Source organism: Lampetra planeri, chromosome 2 (genome assembly GCF_965212315.1).
Source record: "Lampetra planeri chromosome 2, kcLamPlan1.2.h2, whole genome shotgun sequence".
In the NCBI taxonomy this organism is placed as follows: domain Eukaryota; kingdom Metazoa; phylum Chordata; class Hyperoartia; order Petromyzontiformes; family Petromyzontidae; genus Lampetra; species Lampetra planeri.
The window spans coordinates 21656084-21672582 of NC_136108.1; the positions used below are offsets into that span (position 1 = coordinate 21656084).

Consider the following 16499-nt stretch of genomic DNA (forward strand, 5'->3'; position numbering starts at 1 on the left):
GAGAGGGGTCGTTTCTGTGACGGTCCCTTAAATATAGGGAGGGGGGCGGGGACGGAGAGAGGGAGGGGGCAGAGAAAATTAGCATATCAATGAGTGGACGGCAACGTGTTGCTGCTGCGCAAGTAAGATGACGACGTGGCAAGCTTGAAAATTAGGTGATGATTGCTTGTGTTGCAATCGAAACGTCGCTATTATTTTAATTTATTATTTTATCTTTAGACGTGACTTAACCGAAAGAACCAAAGAATAATTCCTGCATTTCGATTTAAAGCTTTCGTGACTGCAGGGATTCATCTTCTTGGTTTTTTCGGTAAAGTCACGTAGAAGGGAAGTAATAAAATAATAAAAATAAAACATAATAAAATTAAACAATTCTCACAATTTTATTATGTTTTATTTTTATTATTTTATTACTTCCCTTCTACGTGACTTTACCGAAAAAACCAAGAAGAGAAATAATTCCTGCAGTCACGAAAGCTCCAAAAATTAAGATTGAACCACTTCTACGGGGAAGTTTTAAGCTTATCTTTTTTCTCTCTCTGGCTATTTGTTCTCTCTGCCTGTGTCCTCTCTTTGGAATTTTCACACTTAAATTCTAACTTAGCAATCTTTGAAATACGTAATCAACCAGGCTATGCGTTAATTGTGTGTTGACCGACTCTCTGTGTTGCATTACATCACATTTCGATATTTTGCGAGGTTATTTAATTTTAGTGTGTCTTTCTCCTAATTTTAAAGCTTGCGTGCCGTGCCACGTCGTCATCTTACTTGCGCAGCAGCAACACGTTGCCGTCCACTCATTGATATGCTAATTTTCTCTGCCCCCTCCCTCTCTCCGTCCCCGCCCCCTCCCTATATTTAAGGGACCGTCACAGAAACGACCCCTCTCTTTGTGCCGATATGTGTCCTCTCTCTGTGTGTCCTTGTGATGTCTGTCTGCTTGTATGTCTGTCTATAGTTTTCTAGTTAGATTTTTGTTGCTATTTCTCTTATGCCTGATGATGATTGCTTGTGTTGCAATCGAAACGTCGCTATTATTTAAATTTATTATTTTATCTTTAGACGTGACTTAACCGAAAGAACCAAAGAATAACCAAAGAGTCGGAGAGTTTGGCCATGGTGCTGCCCACACCAACCACCTCACGTGTGCCGTGCCAGCCTCAACAGGACCTGACACATCTTGCCCTGATGTAGTCAACAGGCTCCATCGGGGTAAGGAGGAGGGTCTGGGATCGGCGTGTGTGGAAAGTGAAAACACGGCGGCGAGTCACGAGTAGAATGTTGCGTTGGCACGGTGCCCAGCTTCAGACATCAGTGGGGAAGTTTTTTTTGTTTCGTTTGACGAGTGAAGAAGTGTCTTGAGCACAGGTGCACCGATTGCGTCCAGCTTCTCGATCGACTCGCCACGACAAAGATCAGAGGGAGCAATTAGGCCGTGCGGGAGGCCCCCGGTGAGGTGAAGCGGTGAGGCCGCAGAAAGGGCCCCTACCCATGTTTGGTGGTGCAAGGGCACTCATTGATAACAGTGGAGCTTGACGCCGAAGCACGTGCTCAAGTTAAATATCAAAGTGAACTTGCTTTTAAGCGCCACTGTTTTAACCCTAATTAAAGTGTCCCAATCACACGGCTATAGTTACGGCAAAATTGCACAGGAAATAAATCGTTATAAAGGGTAAATGTGAAGGTTACATGCATTTTGCTGTGGTGGGTGACGGTATCATTTGACGTACGGTATTTCCAAACCCTTGTCGAGAATGGTTTGCACAAGGGGGTGGCTTACGGGCATAAATATCCGGATTGAAAACCGGACCAATGCTCTCTGGCCATTCACTCAGATTGATTTTAACTGCACAGCGTGAAAATGAAGTGACTGTGTGGCTTAGGGGATTATGGCTATAATCGTGTGTAGATTTCACGCCGACGAGACTCGTGGTTTGATTCTTTTCTCTCATTTTATATGGACTGAGAGTTTTGTGCAAGCAAGTTCGGTTTCCTTAGCTTGTTCACCGGTGAACACACTGTTTAATACATTTAGTTTGGTGACGTATTTCGTTTCGCCTGTCTCTGAACACGGTATATCACATTGTATCCCTTTGAGGTCGGTAACATAAGCACCAATGTGGGAAATGTATGTATGTTGAACTTCTTTCGCACCGTACGTAGTCAACCGTGCTAATCGGACGTGACTGGCTCCGTCAGAGGAATGTGCAATTTCCACCATATGGCTAAGGAGTTCTGGCAGAGATGAACACTGCCCCAGACTCGTTTGTGCATGGGGACACTGATCTTATTTTTACACAGCATTTAGGGAGTCATTCCATGGCTGAGGTGAAGAAGGCCTCTAGGGAGGTAATGCCTGACGTCTCTCCAGAGATCACTCCAAACGCGATTTCAGGCTCTGCCATCTCTCTCGAGAGAGTTCCAGATAATACATTTTGTTTTGTGGACCAAAGCCAATGATACAATAGGCATGGAATTGGTTGTAAAATACTAAAATAAAATAAAAACACGTCGAAAAAGCAATACTGTGTGAAAGGTTCAAGACACTAAAGTGGTATTTTATGTTCTTGAGGGAGTAAAGTGGCAGTTGTTTTAACGTTTGCTGGGCATTCTTGTCTCTGGAATGTGTAAATATCCAAGGAGGCTAAGTCATCATTGATATCTTCTTCCTCGTTTTCCATTTCTATAATTTAAATATTGACATTCCAGTTAAGAATGTCCTATGTCAACGTTTCAAACCGCAGAACAGCGACACTGCAAAGTCTGGGCATTAACAGTGCCCAATGCCATGAAATTGTGTCTATCATGTGTAGCTGGGAGATTTTTTTTAGGGTCACCCACTTGAGGCTGAGAGACAAACCAGACGGTTCAATGGGCTCTTTTAAAAAGCCGCCACGGTAATTTGAAGCACACACGCGCCTTACTTCCCTCCCTCCCTGGAGTGTTGTGAGCCCACCGCGGATAGGGTTGGGACGACGACGAGAAAGGAGAGCTGCGGCCTGAGTCGAAGACGGTTGTTGTTGGTTTTTTTTTAACAACTGGGCTGCCCTGTTTGTCTTGTAATGCTAACTTTAGGATCTGAGCACACACTTCTAAAGACGACGACATTCTTCAGGGAGGTCTGCAGAAGCTGCATAGTTGCCCTTTAAAATCGGCACCCATTCGTTGGTGCCCCCCCCCGCCCCCCAATCAGTTGCTCGCTCGAATGTCAGATGGATCACGTTGTGTGCTGTAGTTCAAATTATGATTTCATTCCTTCATGGGTTTTTAATGCTTGTTTCCTCATGGAAAAGCTAAAATTCAGCACACAACACATATCCGAGGTCAGCTTGGATTTAAATAACGTATCATCAATCAGTTGTGATGATAAAAAAAAACTATTGGCCACAAGTTGCCCGTGTATTCCTTCCGCTTGGCTTTTGTATGTTCACTTTTACCACTTGGATCCCTAACGTGTAGTTTGACTCTAGGCAAAGGTTGAAGCGATTTCAATCCAAGAACCATCTGCTCCAGCATTTACAGTCCACACTGGGGAACAAGGAAGACATGCCATCGTAGGACTTTGCTTCACAAACATCTTACCCGTCCCCCTCTCTCCCTCTGTGTCTGGCTTTCAAATAAACCCCACAACCTGGACTCAACCAAATTCAGAGTAAAACCCAACATTTTAGTATCCTTTCGTAGTCCTTGGTTGAAAGTTACAATTTTATAACGTTACGAAACGCTGTAATAAACATACGTCAAAGTGGTTTACCGCTCAAAGAGAATGTGCGGCAGGACCCATCTGTTTAAGCAGAAGTGGATATTCCACATTCACGTGGCAGGTTGATTCTATTCGTAAGCCAGCGTTCATGTGGCGCCGCAGTGGCAAGATGTTACCCGGTATGCAGGAGGTCGTGGTTTCGATCTCGACCCGGATGCCTGGATATTTGGAGTTTACACGATCTCCACGTAATCGCGTGGATTTTTCTCCGGGTCCTCCGGTTTTTCTCTCCACATTTAGAAATACGCGTTTACAGTATTTGTCTGCGATAAACTTCCACGTGATAAGCCACTTCATTGAGCTATCAACTGTGGCCAAGTTGCTTCTGCAAAACAGCGATATAGCTCAATGCGTTTTACCTGATGACATTTAAAACAATAGTTTAGTTTATAGTTTAAAAGTGGTACTCATTTATTGACCCCCAGAGGAATAAAAGGTCAGGTCAGCCCCCGATCCGGGTTTACCTCGCGACCTTATGACTGCGAACTGCGAGCTCGAACCGTGTGGCCGCCAGAAAAACGAGACGCCACACACGTCACGCGTCACGTGGCCACCCTCGACTTGAATCTGGGATCTCGACAGCGTTGGCTTCGTACTCGGTCGGGCACTGCCAACGACGCCGTGGCGTCCGACGTGGCGTCCGACTCTGTGAAAGACAACAGAAACATGAATCCAGGCTGGAAACAAATAGGATTGGTCACATTTTTTTCAACTCTTTGAGCTGGTGGTATTGACACCTACAGGGCCACACACATTTTTGGTCTGGATAGGGCTGAGAGGTTTTGTACATGCAATGCTGCACACCTTTGTGTCAGTGTTTTTGCGTGGTATGCAGGAGGTCAGGGGTTCGATCCCGACCCTGATGCCTGTATATTTGGAATTTGCATGTCTCTCTCTTCCCCGTAGTCCCGTGGATGTTTTTTTTCTCTAGGTCCTCTGGTCTTTCCCTCCCCATTTAGAATCAACAAGAATTTAGATGATTTAGATAATTTGGCTCCTATACATTTCCACAAGATAAGCCACTTCGTTGAGCTATCATTTGTGGCCAGGTCGCTTCTGAAAAAGAAACTAATAGCTCAGTGGGCTTTACCTGGTAAAATAAACACATGAATAGATATATTTTCGTAGTGATTTGTTGACGTTTTCTATACTTTGGCACGCCTATCGTATTTTCGTATTGTTTGTTGTTGTAACTTTCTGACCCGCCCCGACTGGACATCCGTGAAAAAGAGCTTCACAGCTCATCGGATTCCTCCTCCTGCAGCACAAAGAATGATTCCGATGATTCTGTTAAAGCTTGAAGCACGGGCGTGGGACATGGGTATAGATACTATAGACACCCTGCAGTCCAGGACGTCGGGTAGATTTCACTGGCCGGACGTCGCGTGGACTTTTCACCGGTGGATGTTTTGCCGCACGCGTGTGTGTGTGTGTAGGTGTGTGTGTGTGTAGGTGGGTGGGTGTGTGTGTGTAGGTGGGTGGGTGTGTGTGTGTAGGTGGGTGTGTGTGTGTAGGTGGGTGGGGGTGTGTGTGTAGGTGGGTGGGTGTGTGTGTAGGTGGGTGTGTGTAGGTGGGTGGGTGTGTGTGTGTAGGTGGGTGGGTGTGTGTGTGTGTGGGGAGCAGGAGTGTAGCGGTTAGCGCTATGCTGCCAGTGACGATTTTCTCAACCGGTCCAGGGCCTCCCGTAGGTCGACTCAGCCTCACATGAGTACCTGGTGCGGTGTGTAAACATCGCCACTGGAGAGACAAAGGCGGTCGGGCGTGGTGCTGGCCACCCACCCCCTCGTGTACGATTCCGGCCTTCATAGATGCTCGCTAACAGCACTTGCCCCTACAGTCTGTTAAGTCTTTCCGGGGGAATCTTTGTCTCAAATCTTGAAACTCAATTTTAACCCACTTCCCAATGTGGAATCGACTGCAAACTTGGTATGCTTATGTCATACTGATGACAATACTATATTATATCATTAAAACATTTTTAATACTATTTTATATATGTTATGTTTCAGCTTGGGTATAATTGCCCATGCTCAACTGACGTTGGCTGTAATTGGTCATGGCCCCTTACGTTATGGCAAGCTTTGGGGCCACTTCCTGGAGTCGTGGAGTTCTTTAATTACTAGTAGGGTACATTTCAATAAAGCGTGTTGAATTTTTTTTTTATATTACTTATTTTGTCTTTGTGCCCTGCCAGAATTGCAGCTGGGCGGAGTGTGCCCACGTGCGCTGCGACGTGGGTGTTCTGCACAAGGGAGAGAGCGCCGTGCTCAAGGTGCGGGCCCGGCTCTGGGCCGACACCTTCCTCAAGGTGAGCGAGGCCCTCTTGAGGCCACGCGCGGTTCACGAGAAGCCCCCCGTGGGGTTTTATAGGGCCCCGGTCCATTCCGGTCCTTCCACTGCAAGGGTAGCACAGTCGGGTTTTTTGCAATAGGGTTTAATTGTCTTTTCATATTAAACCCGATCATCTGAGATTGGGAGAAATCCGGTTTAATTGGTTCTAATTGCAGAACCGCACTTCGCCACCTACTCAACGATGGGCTTCATCCATTCCAAGCTAAGGAACTCACTGGCGCCCACGATTGTGGAGAAGCTCGTGTTCATCAAGACCAACCTGCCCGCCGCATTTTACGACTACCCCGTGCCCGACGGCCCCCCCGAGTACGATAGCAGCACCGACGAGGAAGCAGCCTAAGCCTATCAGAGTTTCGTATTCATTAAACCAGGTTTTAATTCCTCGAAATCGGGTTTAATTGTATTAAAGAAAAAAACCCGATGCCTGCCGCTGGAAAAATCGGGTTTTTTCCACCCATGTTCCACTGCCCTCGTCCCTGCCGCATCGGAAAGCTCCAGGCTGCTTGAAGATCGACGTGCGAGCCGAGATGGAGAACAGTTGTATCATGGAAATGTTTACTATTCATCTTTACATTTGTATTGTGCAGGCGTGATATATAACATTTAACAAGTATGTAATTTCACGTCATCGTATGTCTTATCTGGACAGGTGATGCCATGGTTGTATTCTATCGGCATGCCATTATAATTGTTATGCTTGTTTACCAAGCAAAGACTTACTGATCCTCAACACTCTCGTTCAAGAGGGTCCTACCCTACATGCAATGCCAATTAACTAATTTGCAGGTACTTTCTCAGCAGTGGGATGTTTGGCCAACACGAGTTACACTGTGCGTTGTTTGAGCTGATTAAGACTCCGAGTTAAAATCCCAGGCAGAATTATCTCCATCCACAATTGAGGCTGGCTTAGCACGTATTCACAGCCTGGCTTAAATTCTATTCACCGTGTCATTTAAGATATTCACCGTGTCCCACATTCATTTATTAAACACCTTCAGAAGTTTCATTTCTCGAGTAAAACCCATTGAGCTAAGGTATGTTTCAAGGCAAACAACATTAAAGCATTCCACGATCACAAAATATCAAGGACGTGTAAATTGTTTATTTTTTCCCCTTTGCGAGTGTGATACGATTTTTATAGCGGGCTGTAAGTCCACGTGCAATTTTAAAATTAGAATAAATGGCACTCGTTTGAATCGAAAAGTGAATTGGAAACATGGCAACCGTCAGCGTTATCTGAATGCAAGTTCTGTTATGGAACTCGAACGCCGCCTGCTGGACAAGAGATCAAACGGCAGCTTCCGCCACAAGGGGCTCCCAGACGGTTCAGTGTGGCCGGAATGCACAATGCAGCACAGGAGAATGTGTTTATTGTAACGACAGAGCCTACATGGTCACTGATTGGTCTGAGTGAGATGCCAGTCGGCATGTGCTGGTTATGCTCGTGCTTATGAGACGTGACTTATCCACTGCTGGTTGAAGACCGTCCCTAACTTGTCTCAATACCTCATCGTCTGGCAATGCAACGATTCACACACAAGCTGATCTCGCGGCTCCGTCTGGATGGCGGTCATCTTCTTGGGGCATGTTCTCTTCATTGGTAGCCATTCCGTCACAAGTCTCACCCCCATTGGCCAGCTTCCCTTCTACCGATGGGCCCTACCCAGTGCCGGATTGTCCTCGTAGCAAAAGTAGCTACATATGTAGTGGCTACGGGCCCCGCACTTTCAAGGGCCCCGCGCTAAATGCTTTCAAGCTATCAATTCCGGTTCAGTGATTCTGCACTTACTCTATTACTATAGTACTATACTGCCTTCAACTTTTATGAACGACTGGGTGTTTAAGGTGAGCGATTTGTCATATTATCTGGCTCATAGCAAATGAAAAAATACAATTACTTTACTATGCAAGTCACATTTTTTAAAATATTTATGGTTTGTATTTATTTATTTAGGGCCCCTTTATAACATATGCTACAGGCCCCACACTAGCTTCATCCGGGACTGGCCCAACCAATTGCTTGGCAATCCTGGGATGGCTCAGAAAATTCGATGTAGCGTTGCATGGCCATTCTGGAATTATTCATTAAATTTAAGACAATTCAGGAATATTTCGAGTAGATTATTTTGGTTGACAATCCTTGACTTACCTATCATATCAATTATCAATGTATATATGATGAATCTTCTTCGTGATTGATAATTAAATTACTCCCCGAGTACATGTGCTGTAGTAATACTAACGCTCAGCTATGGAAAATAAACTAAATTATATCTTCTGTGAATTAAATCCCCAAGCACTTTTGAAGAAAAATCATATCAAACGTTACCATTTCAGCTCAACATTTTAGATGAACAATTGTGAAAGTCGTGTTTGAATGTGGGAGCATAACGAACCGAGTGGAACAAACAAACATTAGAGTTATTCCTCTGAAGCACGTGGACCCGCTTTTACAATCACATTGAACAAACTAGTCCAGCGTTGTCATGTTAAGTTGAGGGTTTAGTGACATCACTGCACGTGCACCACGGCGTGGGTGATGACCTGAGTGTGTGCATCATCGCAGCGGCCTGCTCTGACGCAAACGTAGCGCCGCGAACCGTGTTCCGTGTGTGTCGTTACGTAAACACACCACGGAGGTGTTGAACCGCGGGAAATTGCTCGTCGATGAGTGAGATGCCAAGGCTGAGCCTTGATATTGCTTATTTTACGTCAGTGGGAGTGCTAGGCGTGAGTTGCGTGTGCCACATGCAACTAGGCGAGCGAAGCATATGCTTGGGAAACTCTCCTCATACGCAGGCAGCAATTCGTAACCGTCTGATGTCACTTGTACCACAGAGCTGCACACGAAGACATTCGTACCACCTCGTCTCTATTCATGGCCGGTGCTAGCGGGTGCTTGGGATGGGCTCTGCACCACCAGATGTTACTCTGGCCCAGCCAAATTCACTCTGCTTAGCGGTGAATCACTGTTACGGTGGCCCCCCACACAGCAGTTGTACTGCCCCCCCTCCCCCATTCCAGAGCAGCTGGAGCCTACGCCTGTATCTTATCCACACCCGTGGAAAATCCCAGAGACTTCCTCGTGTTCGATGCTCCTCCATTCACAAATTCATCGTTGTGTGACTAGTTGCTGTTGATGATTAAAACTTGTCTGTCGAGGCAGACTGATGATCACTATGATCTCCTCGCTGAAGTCAAAAGTTGTTACGTAAGGAACTGCTGTGCCCCAACCTGATGTGACGAGAAGTCGGAACTATAACTTAAAAATGAATCAAAATCCCCCTGTTTTTGTTCGAATGAGTAACTTACCATTGTCCAAAACGTAATTGTTTTTTCTTCAATGGCCACTACTGGCGCCGTGGGCTGGATTTAATCGATGGTCTTTATACATTTGAATCTGTCAAATCTACTTTCAGAATTCTGTAGATTTAAAGTAAATTCATTTGAATAAACAAGTGATTTGGAAACTTGGTAATTGGCACACGTACAATTTAGAAAATAATTATATTTTGAGATTTTTTTTTTGTATGTATGTTAAACATCTTTCAGACCGCACGTAGCCAACCGTTGCCAATCGGAGGTGCGGGAGGTTTTGTGATTGCCTCGTGAATAATCCACCCGGTCGCACCACCCGTGGCTCTGTTTTGTCTCCCCACACGCAATGACAGAGAGAAAACCAGAAGTTTTCCATCCAGGCCTTGGCCAGGTTCGACGTGATGCAGGTGCCCTACCGAATAAAGCCCTCAGAGTACCCCAGCGGCAGCGTGGTGGTAAGCAGCTCCTCACCACTCTCCTTCCCATGAGTGAGCCACGGAACCGCGCGAGCACGGACCTCGGGTTGCTCTGTCCGCACCGCTCGCTTTCAAGTTTCCCGTCAACTCGATGGAGTGGGCTGGAGTTTTGGGGCAGGAGCACAAATCTTCAGGGTTCCGATATTGGTTTGTGGGCTGGCCAGAATTTCGGTTCCAACAGCACTAAGGGGTGTACGAGTGTGTATTATGTATACGCGCTCATAAATTGGCTGAAAACACCTTAATATAGAGGATCGCATAGCTTGGGCAGTTGTTGGCGCAATCACTGGTGTGTAAACTTTTCATGAATATATTCATCAGATTTTTTTCGCTCCAATATTCCCTTCTCACATGTTAAATCAGTGAAAAGTGTTATTCCACTAAAGCTTCATATTGCCTCACAATAACGGTTTTATCGGGGTTATTATTCCACTATGTTGAGGCTATCGTGTTGTTTTTATCAAGAGCGGTGGTTTTAAGGGACAGTGATTTGAATTGGTGGCAGTCCTTCCACATGCAATGCCAAAGACGCCTTCTTGGCATCCGATGGTTCGACTTTGTCAGAAATGTCACCGTTACATCTGCGACCGGTCTCCTAGTGATTGAGAGCTTAGTTCGAGGGAGGAGACGGCTGTCACTTTCTGGACACGTCGCCCCGTCTTGACGCACAAACTCCTGCAGCAAATTGCGCACTTTATTTGGCGGTCAACGTTTGAAGTGGACTGCGACTCCCCGTAAAGGAATGCCCCCCCCCCTGTGCCACGTGGATCAAACAAATCACTCGAGACGCCGGTGTATGGCAGCAAAAAGCAGTTTCAGCGAATGCCGTCGCAAGAGGTCACACGTGTGGCACAGCGGTCACCCACTGACTGTGCGTGACGAATGAATGATTGTACACTGCAGGTACAGAGCAAGGTGCTGTGGGCCCGCTCTGACTCGAGCCTGCCGCTGCCCTTCTGGGCCGTGCTGCTCGCCGTCTTCTCGGGGCTGCTGCTGCTCTCCCTGCTCGTCTTCGCCATGTGGATGGTGAGCACTAAGACAAAGGTCACCCGGAGAGCCTCAACAGACTGTTGGGGCAATATTCTTAGGTTTTTTCGGTAAAGTCACGTAGGTAAAAAATTCAAATTAATAAAAGTAAAATGAAAAATAAAAGAAAAATTAAATTAAAAATAAATATAATAAAAATCACGACGTTTCGGAGGCAACACAAGCTTCCGTCTTCAGGTGGAACCGTCACAGCACGATAGCTGTGTTGGGGCAAGTTCTGTTAGTGAGCACGGCACACGAGGGGGTGGGTGGCTAACACCATGCCCGGCCGCCTTTGTCTCCCAAGTGGCGACATTTGAGGCCGAGTCGACCTAGGGGAGGCCCAGGACCGATTCAGATAAACGTCCCTAGTGTTGGCCATGAGCAGGAATCCCAACTCGGGTCGCTAACCGCTACCCTAGCGTCTATAACCGCGACCCTACTGCTGGTGAGCGTGCGCATGCACGTACAGCGGCCAGCCGGCGCTCGGCAAACCAACCGGAGCTCCTGCAGGGAAGGGGCCAACGTCGACGGCGCTTCCCTTTCCCTGCTCCAGTCGCCCAGGAATCGATGCGGTCGGTTCGCTCGTCTGCCGCAGGTTAATCGCAAGTTACGCGAGTGAGCACATGGGTATCACAAGCGTCTATCGAGATCGGCGTTTCAATCGGGCCTTTTACACGAGAGAAAGCAAAGTCCGATGAGGGCTGCTGTCACAGCCAAAGTTTCTGACCCCCGTGGCGAACGTCCGTTGCATTTGGAAATCCACCTCAGCGAGGCGAATATTCAGATGTCTTTGACGCTGGCAAACGCCGACTGTCAGGACTGTGGACCGTCCGTGTGCGTGGGGATTTAGACCTCAATTTAGAATTTCAGATGAAAAGGGAGCGGGGCCCTCCCTTAGCAAGCGACCAGTAGGAATCACAGCAGCAGCAGCAGTCCATCATTCATAGCTGGAAGTAAATTGCAGCAACTTATAATTGATATCCAGTATGTTTAACAGTGAATGAACAAGAATTGCATCAAATTAAGCCATATTAATAAACAGATGCAATTGCAAATCAACAGTTTGTGTATTAACCTAGTGAAGTTGTAAAACAAGTACAGTGTTTCTGAAATTATTTAGTTTTAAAAAAATATATGTGACTAAATATAACGTAATGAATAATGTTGAAACTGTTAAGTTGTAATGGTAGCTCTCTCATTTAGTGTTGCATTCCCTTATTTTTACAAAGCATGTATGTTAAACTATGGATAGCTTTATGTCCCCTCCCGCCCGCTCCGCTCTCAATCTCTCCCACTACTCATCACCGTTCTCCCCTCTCCCCGTTTCCACTCCTTTTCCCGACTTACCCCCTTGCACTGCAACAGACTTCCCCTTCCACATTAAGCGAGCAGCACCCGCCCTGTCTTTATTTCCCCTTCTCCCTCGCGACCCCCACCTCTTCTCCCAGGCCCCATCCTTCCCTCCATCCCTAGGTTACCCACCGTAATTCCCGTACCCACTAAACCTCCCTCTGCGTACCCCAATCCTTGTTCACCGTATCACTTTTAGCTACCCTCATTGTACCACTCATAACCCTTGTAGAGCACCTGGGATAAAGGCGCTATGCAAATGTACGAAAAGATATGATAATAAAAATGTATGTACATATACACTGATTGCTGTGCAGTGCATCGATGCATGTGCATCATGCAGCACACTGCGGCGTGTTGTTGTGACAATCGGTCCGTGTAATGTACCGCAGAACTGTCGCGGTGTCGTGTATGCTGTGTGTAACGTACGGCAGTGTTTTGCTCATCTTCGCTTGTATTTGTGACTTGTGAGGCAGAGATTGAGGCGTTTGTTGTGGAGTTTACATGCTGGCAGCTTCTTGAACACTGGCCTCATTCTTCATTTTTGACAAAACCTTCGCAAAGTCAAATGTTGGTTGTTTATAGAGACACTGTTTTGAGGCCGATTTCATTTAACATTGATCTCTAAGGTCACGGTGCTACGAGGAGTCTAATCACAGATCTGTGATCAAAACTTGTATTGCCCATGAGAACTCACACACTTGGGGAAAGTGAGAGTTTTGAAAGATGGAAAAAAAATTATAATAACAATAGCACTTCCTCTTCCATACACGTAAGGTCTTCCAACGATTTGGGAACCAGTTATTGCCACAGACTCCCAAAATAGAAAGTACTCAATACACAGACTGCCTCATGTAATGACTATACTGCGTTATACATTCCGGTGTTTATGTCTTCCCATCTTGGCCTACAAGGTGGGCTTTTTCCACCGCAAGAGGCCCCCACAGAAGGACGAAACCAACCACCAGACCCAGGCAGCCCCAGCATCCAACGGCCACGAGGCGTGACCCAGCAGCCTCACTGGAGCCAAGCTGTTGCCGTGCACCTCTCGGCTCCCCGCCCCGCCGAACTTGGACACTGTGTGGCACGAGGCGCCTTGGGGGAATAGGGACATTGCCAGCACTGGAACTGACCGAGCAAGATCTTCCACCTGACAAACATCACGCGGCGGATGAAGGAGGAAGACTGCCACGTGGTTCTCGTTTCTCTCCTGGAAGGTGCCCAACCGGCTGGGTGCGGCTGAAAGTCGGCGGTGAAGATGGGCGGGACACCCGGTTCAAGCCGTCCAGAGCCACTGCTGCTGCGAAGTTACTCATTGGTCAAATCACATTATGCCTCCTGGAATGCCATTCGCACTCACTCACGGTTTACATATCAGCTACTGAAATGCATCAATTGAATTTAGGCAACATTTCGTTGTTTTGTTACATTCAAGTAAATTGTGTTACATGCTTACGGCGTGAATGGGAAAATTATCAAGAAGGAGCAACGGTTAACATAGTGAACTTTGGTTTTGACATGAGACTCACCCGTTCTAGCATATATTAGCATCTTTATACATTTTGGTGTTAAGATGCTGTAAAATCTTCTGATACTTTTTTATTTATCCCAAATGTGTTTATACATATGATAGCAACATAACAACCTATGTATGGCATTTAAACACAAACCAAATAGCACCGCCTGCGTCATTAGCACTGTGTTATAGCAGAAATGTAACATTGATAATAGTTTTTTTACCCTTTTATTTGTCAACAAAACTGACACCTTTTTTAGAAGGAGTCATGTTTGCATTGACCACAATACCTGCGGTCGAAATGCAAACAAAAAACACAACTCTGATAATGTATGCACTGTCCTTGAAATTGATTGGTCCACACCCGAGACAGCTTTTCTTAGAGCCTAGTCTCACATGGTGTTGGACCAGATGACGCCAAAAGGCGCACAACTCAAAGACAATGCACCATCAGAGTTAGGCCAACGTCTTGTAAGATGGTCATATGGATCATTTGCTCACAGCGCTTGTATATTGTTCTGATGTGATACAGTTCGTTATAAGGGTGGACAAGTTTTTGTTTGGCTTGTGCCTGTGCCCCACTGCTAATGCAGCCCCTTCATTTTGTACGATGAGAAGTTTGGGCAAGAAATGCACGAATGCAATTCCACTAACCGTGGAAGTGCTGAGAAAAAAAAAGCAATCCTCAATTTTTATGAAGAATAACGTGATGTATTTCGGTTGTGCTGTATATACCATTGTGAATATGAAACTACGCGTTATAAAGTGAAATATTCTTTTGGCCCGCTTACATATGGTGCTATTGAGATTTCATCCATGGAGCAGGGCGCAGCTGTGCCATTGGGTACATAACTTGGCAGATCCTTCAAGTCACGAGCACAATATTCTATCCCACGTGTTCCATGTTTTAATACTCGTGCAGCAATGAACAAATTACGTTTCCCAACAGTGCAGTGTTTGCAGAAATGTCCAGAATGTATGGTAAAGCGTGCACACGTCTTTTTTTTTACGTATGCACACTTTACTTTATTGTGAATTTCCAACTTGTGACCGAGCAAAATGTAAATATGGCGAGGCTGACGAACTCGAAACGTCTGTACCTCCAGGTTATTACTCTTTTCTGGGTTATTGGGTGCATTTCCATGAAGGTGCTCTTTTTGAGCATCAACTCCATTGCAAAACACTTCCCTTCTGTACATTGACACTTGTAAATATATTTTACCGACACCTCGTTAAAGAATGAACAAAAAAGATGAATATTTCACGGCCCTCTTTTTTTTTAATTAGTCAGCTGGTGTTGTCAACATCCGATTATCGGGTTAGGCAAATGGGTAAGCAAAGCCTCGTGTTCTCAAGCTGCCACACACCCCAATGAACCATTACCTTACATCATCTTGAACGTGTTAACGTGTTAACAAAGTTAATATGGCGATAGGGAAATACAATATTACTATTGTGGCCATGAACACGAAATTCCTATACTGTACACCACTTTCATCTCTCATCCCTTCGCGCTCAGAATCATGTTTCAAATATTTGCGAAAGTCGACTATACTACAGTCAAACTTGTATTTGCTCATTTTTGTTTGTAAGTTGATTGTGGCTCCTTAAAGGATTTGGATTCTCAATAGGGAAACATCAGCTTAGGCCAAAGCCCGCCTTGAGGAACTCTGCCAGTGGAGGCGGTCAATTGCAGGGCCGCTGCGCCTTCACCCTTTCCCTAACACATTTGTCCCGCAAAATTATGGGCACCGCGTGTCTTCAGGGTCTCACGCTTTGGTCGGCGTCGACTCTCTTGTCCATTCGGCTTGATCCGACACCATACCGCGTCAACCAGCCCATACGGTCTACCCGTATCCTTGTACATGAAAATTTTGTTTTCAGGTCCAGACATTTCAATACGGGCAAATATTTTTCGTCTATTTGTTTATGTCTCTCCCTGATAAGGGGTTAACAGTGCTTGCGACACAAGCCCCCTTTCTTTCCACGATGGATATGACGACTGTATTCGGTAGAGGCATGTCACTTTGAGTCTTTTTCTTCTATTTACTGCAAAACTCAATGTGAATGATATACGATACAATAATGCTTTCGATAGTTCACGTGAAGTGCGTTGCTTAGGATTATTTCTAATATACAGCACAGGCTAGAATCCCTCCTATTTACAGCCATCTAAGGTGAGAAGCATATTGCTGCTCTAAGGAGTCGCACCAATTAGCGTTGTTGAGAATTAAATTAAATAAATCAGCTGATAATACGCCTGCATATCTCTGTAAAAAATGTAAGTGTTTTGTACCCATCCCATCAACTTACACGACCTTTTTCTGGGAGTGCATATGTTCAGCAGCATTGCTCCAGCACAAGCAAACTCTGGACATGTCTGAATAAACTTGTAAGAAATGCTTCACGTTATCTGGAGATTGATCTTTCCTGTGTCCTGAGCCACGTTTATTGGTGTCTGTTTAGAATCCTGTCTCGGCTCAATTAGTGCAAAAAGATGCATGCAAGGTGGAGCGATGGCACACTGAACATGGTGACACAAGGAACGTTCTCAACCACGGTTAACATTGACTTTGCAAAAACGATCAAAAGTTAAACTAAAATATTTCTTGTTACCAGGCAAGGCCCACTGAGCTAAGTAGCTCTTTTTTTAAAAGCGATCTGGCCACAAACGATAGCTCAACGAAGTGGCTTA

General features: G+C 45.7%; 1 protein-coding gene across 1 annotated transcript in view; it reads left to right on the forward strand.

Annotated features, from left to right (window-relative positions):
* The window catches only part of LOC144729756 (integrin alpha-8-like), a 132160-nt gene extending 115951 nt beyond the window's left edge, over positions 1–16209 (forward strand). The window contains exons 27-30 of the mRNA XM_078610223.1: positions 5958–6071; positions 9787–9888; positions 10813–10935; positions 13203–16209. Of these exons, the coding sequence (XP_078466349.1) occupies positions 5958–6071; positions 9787–9888; positions 10813–10935; positions 13203–13295 (432 nt within the window). The 3' untranslated portion in view covers positions 13296–16209. The remainder of the gene's footprint in view (positions 1–5957; positions 6072–9786; positions 9889–10812; positions 10936–13202) is intronic.
* The last annotated feature ends 290 nt before the right edge of the window (positions 16210–16499 follow it).